We start from the raw sequence: 8,704 nt of genomic DNA on the forward strand, positions 1-8,704 counted from the left end.
TTCTTTAGGTGAGTGTATATAGAGATGCTTGGAGGTGTATAAATGTTTTCCATCCACAGGCTACATTTAGGTGCACTTGTGAGGCCTGGCCATATCAGCCAGTCTTAAGTGGGACTCGCATACTCCTCCCTCCTCCCATTGCAAGTATGGCTACATGCTGGAGGTAACTGGTGAGTTGGCTATGAGTCGGACCTTACGCTCCTGTAATTCTCCCACTGGCTCCTGGACTTGCCCATATGGCAGAGGTACGGTAGGTGAGTGTTAGGTTCCCAGTTACTTGAGAAACCTTGGCACGGTGCTCGGGCTCAGACATGTCCTCCACAGTAGGATATGTTGGCTTATCTCTCAATTTTAACATCAGTATGAGGGTTTAGTAAGACCGCAGAGTCCACCTGTCTTTGCAAATGTTATTGCACTGTGACTTGTCCCTGCAGTGGAGGCTGAGGACATGGTGGAGGATGAGGAGGCAGAGGCTGACATTGTCGCTGGACCAACGGCGTGACAACATGGAGGCAGAAGCAGTGTCACCTGGCCAAGCTGCTGGTGTGGCTGTGCAGGAACCACATTCACCCAGTGGGCCGTAAAGGACATATATTGTCCCTGACAATAGTTACAGCTCCACACGTCGGCAATGCCGAGCACTTTGGCAGACACCGACAAGCTCAAAGGACTGGCCCACCTTCTGTTCTACATATTTGTGCAGGGCTGGTACTGCCTTTTTTGCAAAACAATGATGGCTTGGGACTCACCACCTCGGCTCAGCAAAAGCCATCAGTTCTCTGAAAGGTGCAGAGTCCACCACTTGGAAAGGGAGGGACAGCAGCACCAGTAACTTGGATAGGAGCACGTTCAACTTCTGCGCCGTTGGAACGACAGACAGCTCACTTCGGCTGAGGTAGTTGAGCCTTGACTGCCTGAAATCGGGTGTGGCGTGCCACTGGCTGATACAGCGGTTGCTGCAGCAGGCTGGACCACTACATCGGAGACAATGTTCTCCCAGGCCACTTTATGGTGATGCTGCATATGTTGACGCAGGGGCGTGGTGCCAACATTGTTTTTTTGTGAAGCCTCCAGCGGCTTCACAAAAAACTGCCACACTGCCGAGTAGCTGATTTTACCCCCAACACTATGCACTGAATGACTGCTACTGCCGCTGCTTCCCTGAACCCGTGCACAACACCTTTATTAGCAGGTAGGCTGCTGCAAAGTGGGTGGTCTACCCCGTGCCCGTTTGGCTCCTGACCTCCCACTGCTGCCACCCTGCTGACTCCTGGCCATTGTAGCAACTTGCTGGCTCAGCCGCTGCCTCACAGGCAAGCTGCCACACTCTTCTCCTGATGATGACAAAGCCCCTTTGTCACCCGGATCCCAAGTGCGATTGGCTTCATCATCATCGAGTAGTGTCTGCACGTCATTGATGTTCTCTTCAATGGTGTCTGGGTCAGGAGCCTGACCGCTCACAGCACCAGCTCCCACGCCACTCTTCTCTTCACTACTTACCCAGCTAGCTGAGGAAATGGCAGATGTCTCCTCCAGATCTTGGCTGGGCAGTAGCTTCTGACTGTCCTCTAGCAGCTGGTCTTTGCTGTATAGTGGAGCTGAGCCCACGCCATACAATACCGCTGTAGCTGAGGGAACAGCAAAGGAGAGAGGTAGGTTGAGGACAGGTGAGGGCACAGGGCCTGCTCACAGGCTATGCCAACTAAGGGTTGTGTCTGACAAACCCTCCGACTGTTGGCTGGGGGTGTCTGATGTCACTTTGGATAAAGTGGATGACCGAGTTAACCAATCAAGAACCGCTGGGTTGCTGGTTAAGACACGACCGCTAGATGACACTGGGAGCTCAGGCCTCTCACTGTGACTACTGCTGCCACGCCACCATACTCTGCCTGCACAAGAAACATTTAGGCCTCTTCCAAACCTTTGTGCATGGCCTGGCACTTCTCTGTCTCACATACTTTTAGCTTAACTAAATAAATAAAAAGCAAATTAAAACACCTTCAAAAACTTTTTGTAATGAAATAGGCCACTAAACACTTTCACCACAAATAATTGCAAAAGTGAATTGCGTACATATTTTTCTTTTTGTACTGAAATAGGCCACTAATCGCTTTCACCACAAATACAGTGAGGAACAGAAGAATTTGAACACCATCCGAATTTGCAAGTTCTCCCACTAAGAAATCATGGAGGGGTCTGAAATTAACATTGTAGGTGCATTCCCACTCTGAAAGACAGAATAAAAAAAAATAAAAAAATCAGGAAATCACATTGTATGATTTTTAAAGACTTTATTTGTCTTGCACTGCTTAACATAAGTATTTGAACACCTGAGAAACAACAAGAAGTTAGTGTGCCTTTAAAAAGTCCACCTCAACTCCACTCATTTATCTAACTTAGTAGCACCTGTCTGAGCTCTTTAAACACACCTGCCCACCCCACAGTCAGTCAGACGCCAACTACTACAATGGGCAAGACGAAAGAGATGTCAAAAGACACCAGAGACCAAATTGTGGACCTCCACAAGGCTGGAAAGAGCTACGGGGCAATTGCCAAGCAGCTTGGTGAAAATAGATCAACTGTTGGAGCAATTGTTAGAAAATGGAATAGGCTAAAGATGACTGTCAGTCTCCCTCGGACTGGGGCTCCATGCAAGATCTCACCTCGTGTGGTATCACTGATGATAAGAAAGGTGAGGAATCATCCCAGAACTACAAGGGAGGAGCTGATCAATGACATGAAGATAGCTTGGGACCACAGTTTCAAAGGTCACTGTTGGTAGAACACTACGCTGTCATGGTTTCAAATCATGCATTGCACAGAAGGTTCCCCTGCTCAAGTCATCACATGTCCAGGCCCGTCTGAAGTTTGCCAATGACCATCTAGATGATCCAGAGGAGGCATGTGAGAAAGTCATGTGTTCAGATGAGACCAAAGTAGAACTTTTTGTTCTAAACTTCACTCGTCGTGTTAGGAGGAAAAATAAGGATGAGTTGCATCCCAAGAACACCATCCCTGCTGTGAAACAAGGGGTGGTAACATCATGCTTTGGGGGTGCTTTTCTGTGAAGGGGACAGGATGACTTCACTGTATTAAGGAGAAGATGAATGGCGCCATTTATTGTGGGATTTTGAGCAGCAACCTCCTTCCCTCAGTTAGAGCATTGAAGATGGGTCGTGGCTGGGTCTTCCAACATGACAACGGCCCGTAGCACACAGCCAGGATAACCAAGGAGTGGCTCCGTAAAAATTATATCAAGGTTCTGGAGTAACCTAGCCAGTCTCCAGACCTAAATCCAATAGAACATCTTTGGAGGGAGCTGAAGCGCCGTGTTGCTCAGCGACAGCCCCGAAACCTGACAGATTTAGAGGAGATCTGTGTGGCGGAGTGGGCCAAAATCCCTGTTGCAGTGTGTGCAAACCTGGTGTAACAGTCCTACAGGCTCACCTGCAGGAAGTCTGGCAGAGGCGTAGTCGGTAGGCAGGCGGTGGGTCAGGGCAGGCGGCAGTAAGCGTGGTCAGACAATCCGGATGGCAACGGTGGTAGCAGTTCAGTAGGTAGGGACAAAGCAGAAGAGTAGTCGGTAGGCAGGCGGTGGGTCAGGGCAGGCGGCAGTAAGCGTGGTCAGACAATCCGGATGGCAACGGTGGTAGCAGTTCAGTAGGTAGGGGCAAAGCAGAAGAGTAGTCGGTAGACAATTCCTGGTCAGCAGTGGACTTCCAGTAGTAGCAAGAGCAGCAGATGAGGAGAAGCTTGATCAAGGCTCAGGAGCTCCATAATCAGCAAGCTAGAGTGCAAGGGGCTGGACTTATATAGGGAAGTACCAGGTGTGGGGAATCAAGGGTGATGAGCAAGGCTTGGCAAGACTGAGGTTACATAATAGGTTTCAGGGAGGAATGTCCAGAGAGGATGGTAGCCTAGTAAGCAGGGCTACTGCCTGGGATGTGGCTGGTCACGGGTTCGAATCCCGACACCTGGTCAAGAACTGCAGGAAACCTTTGACCTCTGTAATTGCAAACAATTGCAATTGTATTGAATTGCAAACAATTGCAAACTGTACTGAAATAGGCCACTAAACACTTTCACCACAATTAACTGCAACAGTGAAATAGGCCACTAATTGCTTCCGCCACAAATAACTGCACTAGTGAAGTGTGTATATATTTTTCTTTCTGTACTGAAATAGGCCACTAAACACTTTCACCACAAATAAATGCAACAGTGGTGTGTATATATATATATATATATTGTTCTTTCTGTACTGAAATAGGCCATTAAACACTTTCACCACAAATAACTGCAACAGTGAAATAGGTCACTAATCGCTTTAACTACAAATAACTGCAACAGTGAAGTGCATATATATTTTTCTTTTTGTACTGAAATAGGCCACTAAACGCTTTCGCTATATATTACTGCAGAAGTGAACTGAGAATATATTTTTCTTTTTCCACAGATTTAAGCCACTAAAGGCTTTTCAACATAGAACTTGCACCGCAAGAACAAATAGCTGGAAGGACAGAGCTGTAAAATGGATATTTGGATCCCCAAATAATCTTTCCCTGCATTTGTAAATCCCTTTTCTAGCACTGACCCTAGTGCCTTCTGACGTCTCTCCCTGCACTAAGATGCTGTGCAATGATTCCTCCCTATCCTTTCCCTGCACTTATAAATATTTTTTTTATTATTATTATTATTTTTTTTAAATCAGGTTTTTCCTATTGCTGTCCCTTGCACCTTCTCATGTCTGTCCCTGCACTCAGAACACTGGAAAATGTCTGAATCCAAGATGGCTGCTGTATTTATAGGTCTGTGACATCACAGGGCTGGCTGGCTGCTAATTGGCTGCATGCAGGAATGTCAATCTGGGTGATCCCACCTGCCCAGAGTTCCTTGCCCCATGTTTTCACATGTGCAGCAGCCATTTTAGAAAAATTGTGATTCGTCACCATGAAGCTCGAGGAAATTTGCATTCATCTCTATTTATTATAAATATTCATTTATTATAGTATAGCATTTTTGTAATGTTTTAAATAAAAGAGAAAACATAACAGAAAAATAAAATATTTAAGCCTCTCTTGGAACTTAAACCTAGTATCTCTACATGCATGTTAGACCACTATACCACCAACCTATTACACTTCCATATATAAAAGTATCTTTTTTTTTTCTATTCTCAGAAAGCTAATACACATTACTGGCATTTATAATCATATATCGTTCCTGTAAATAAAGAAGTTAGATGTAGATTAGCTTCAGTGTGGTGAAGCTATAGTACATAGTGTATATGATATTTACATGCCAGCACACATCTCTAGGACAGGGCTTTGCTCTCAGCCTGTTGTTCAGCCCTGTCAATAAAGGGGGGTATTCAACAACTAAGGGCGGGTTATCAACAGCATTAGGAATTCCGTTATAGTGTTCCCTTATATTAGAGTTATAACTGAATACGGTATAACGGTTTTTTTCTGTTATACATGACAGAAAGAAAAGACATGTATTAGGACGGAGCAGAACAAAATGCCTCTTAAAGGGTTCGGTTTTGCATTCCGTCCTAAAATTCTGTTATATTTAGTTATAACTCTATTATTAGGGAGCACTATAATGAAATTCCTAACCCTGGTGAGAACAAGCCCTAAGAAATATTTTTTTCTGTTATTTTTTGCCATTATCTGCCTTTGTTCCAATTTGTTATGTTCTTGAAAAATATAGTCTAGTTTTATGTAATTTGAGGTTTACTTGAGCTTTCTTTACTTTCCTATTCTATTTGCAGACAAATCTGACTGTAGTCACAGAGTTTTTACTCTTAGGTTTTCAAGGCAGTCAACATTTGAGATATCTCTTATTCCTTCTGTTCTTTGTTATTTTTGGTGCCACAATATGTGGAAATCTCTTAATCATCACTCTGGTGTCCACCAGCAAGAACCTCCAATCTCCGATGTACTTTTTCATCTCACAACTCTCCATCAATGACATCTTGTTGCCCACAAATATAGTCCCCAAAATACTCCACATCTTGCTGAAAAATGGAGGAACCATCAGTTTTATTGCCTGTATGACACAGTTATATTTTTTCTGTGCTGCAGAAATAGTTGAATGTCTTCTTCTCACATTGATGTCTTATGACAGATATATGGCCATCTGTAATCCCCTCCGTTACACCACCATCATGACGAATGCATTTTGTGTTAAGTCAGTCACTATGTGTTGGTTTTTGGGTATTATTGTTTCACTTATTTTCACCATAACACCATCAAAGCTATTTTTTTGTGGACCCAATATCATTGACCATTTATTCTGTGATCTTCTTCCCTTACTAGAACTTGCCTGTTCTGACACCTTCATTTTTCACCTAGAGATTTATTTAATAGGCTTTCCAATTGTCTTCATTCCAACCGCACTCATTGTAGTGTCTTACATTTGTATTGTTTTTGAAATCTTAAGGATCCCATCCAGTACTGGAAGAAAGAAAGCCTTCTCCACCTGTAGCTCCCACCTCATTGTGGTCTGCATATTCTACGGGACTCTTTTCAGTGTTTATTTTATTCCAAGAACTGGTCACACATGGCATGTTAATAAACACCTCTCCCTGCTATATACTGTGTTTACTCCATTGATTAATCCCATTGTATACAGCCTGAGGAATAAAGACATTAAGAAAGCCGTAAATAAATATTTCATTTAATAAACCTTGATTAACATTAATATCTATGTACGATTAATATGTGGCAGTATACAGTCATGTGAAAAAATTAGGACACCCTTTGAAAGCATGTGGTTTTTTGTGACATTTTTAATAAAAGGTTATTTCATCTCCGTTTCAACAATACAGAGAGATTAAAGTAATCCGACTAAACAAAGAAAACTGAAGAAAAGTCTTTTCAAGATCTTCTGTAAATGTCATTCTACAAAAATGCCTATTCTAACTGAGGAAAAAGATAGGACACCCTTGCCCCTAATAGCGAGTGTTACCTCCTTTGGCTGAAATAACTGCAGTGAGACGGTTCTTGTAGCCATCTACCAGTCTTCGACATCGGTCTGAGGAAATTTTACCCCACTCCTCAATGCAGAACTTTTTCAGCTGTGAGATGTTTGAGGGGTTTCTTGCACGTACAGCCCTTTTCAAGTCACCCCACAGCATCTCAATGGGATTCAAATCTGGACTTTGACTTGGCCATTCCAGGACTCTCCATTTCTTCTTTTTCAGCCAATCTTTGGTTGATTTACTAGTATGTTTTGGGTCATTGTCATGTTGCATGGTCCAGTTCCGCTTCAGCTTTAATTTTCTAACTGATGGTCTCACATGTTCTTCAAGCACCTTCTGATACACAGTAGAATTCATCGTGGATTCTATGATGGTGAGCTGACCAGGTCCTGCTGCAGCAAAGCAGCCCCAAACCATGACACTTCCACCTCCATGCTTCACAGTTGGTATGAGGTTCTTTTCTTGGAATGCTGTGTTTGGTTTACGCCAAACATGTCCTCTGCTGTTGTGTCCAAATAATTCAATTTTGGACTCATCTGTCCAAAGAACATTATTCCAGAAGTCCTGGTCTTTGTCAACTTTCTCTCTGGCAAATGTCAGTCTGGCCTCGATGTTTCTCTTGGAAAGCAAAGGTTTCCTCCTTGCACACCTCCCATGCAAGTTAAACTTGTACAGTCTCTTTCTGATTGTAGAGGCATGTACTTCTACATCAACAGTAGCCAGAGCCTGCTGTAGTTCTCGAGATGACACTTTAGGGTTTTTGGAGACCTCTTTTAGCATCTTGCGGTCTGCTCTTGGGGTGAACTTGCTGGGGCGACCAGTCCTGGGCATGTTGGCAGTTGTTTTGAAAGCCCTCCACTTGTAGACTATCTTCCGGACAGTGGAATGGCTGATTTCAAAATCTTTTGAGATCTTTTTAAATCCCTTCCCAGACTCATAGGCTGCTACAATCTTTTTTCTGAAGTCCTCTGACAGCTCTTTTGCTCTCACCATGGTGCTCACTCTCACTTCAACAGTCAGGAGCACACCAAACTAAATGTCTGAGGTTTAAATAGGGCAAGCCTCATTCAACATGCAGAGTAACGATCTACTAATTATGTGCACCTGGTGTGATATACCTGTGTGAGATCTGAGCCAATTTAAGAGGGAATACATGTGAGGGTGTCCTATCTTTTTCCTCAGTTAGAATAGGCATTTTTGTAGAATGACATTTACAGAAGATCTTGAAAAGACTTTTCTTCAGTTTTCTTTGTTTAGTTGGATTACTTTAATCTCTCTGTATTGTTGAAACGGAGATGAAATAACCTTTTATTAAAAATGTTACAAAAAACCACATGCTTTCAAAGGGTGTCCTAATTTTTTCACATGACTGTATATATGTATATGTATATATATATATATATATATATATATATATATATATATACATATATATATATATATATATATATATATATCATTTTAATTTACTTTTTCATATTTTTCCAGTAATAGAAACCTGAATCTAGGATTTATGCATGAGCCCATACAGGAAGTAACAAACGATCATGTAATTGACAAAGAAGGACGTCAGCTAAAGAAGAACATACAAAATGTCTCCTGTCTATTTTTCATTAGATATTGTAACGCCTGTTTAATGGATGTAATGCAGGAAATAACAATAGTAATACAAATGATGGCCTGTACTGAAATAAGCTAGAACAAAGAGTGACACGTAAA

At 42.8% G+C, this 8,704-nt stretch overlaps 1 protein-coding gene across 1 annotated transcript; it reads left to right on the forward strand.

Moving 5' to 3' along the window:
* The first annotated feature begins 5,604 nt into the window (after positions 1-5,604).
* LOC122925477 (olfactory receptor 11L1-like) lies at positions 5,605-6,685 on the forward strand. Its single transcript, XM_044276834.1, has 2 exons — positions 5,605-5,622; positions 5,774-6,685. Exons 1-2 carry the CDS (start codon positions 5,605-5,607, stop codon positions 6,683-6,685), a joined length of 930 nt encoding a protein of 309 aa, XP_044132769.1.
* The last annotated feature ends 2,019 nt before the right edge of the window (positions 6,686-8,704 follow it).

The sequence above is a fragment of the Bufo gargarizans genome, chromosome 2, assembly GCF_014858855.1.
Source record: "Bufo gargarizans isolate SCDJY-AF-19 chromosome 2, ASM1485885v1, whole genome shotgun sequence".
Taxonomy (NCBI): domain Eukaryota; kingdom Metazoa; phylum Chordata; class Amphibia; order Anura; family Bufonidae; genus Bufo; species Bufo gargarizans.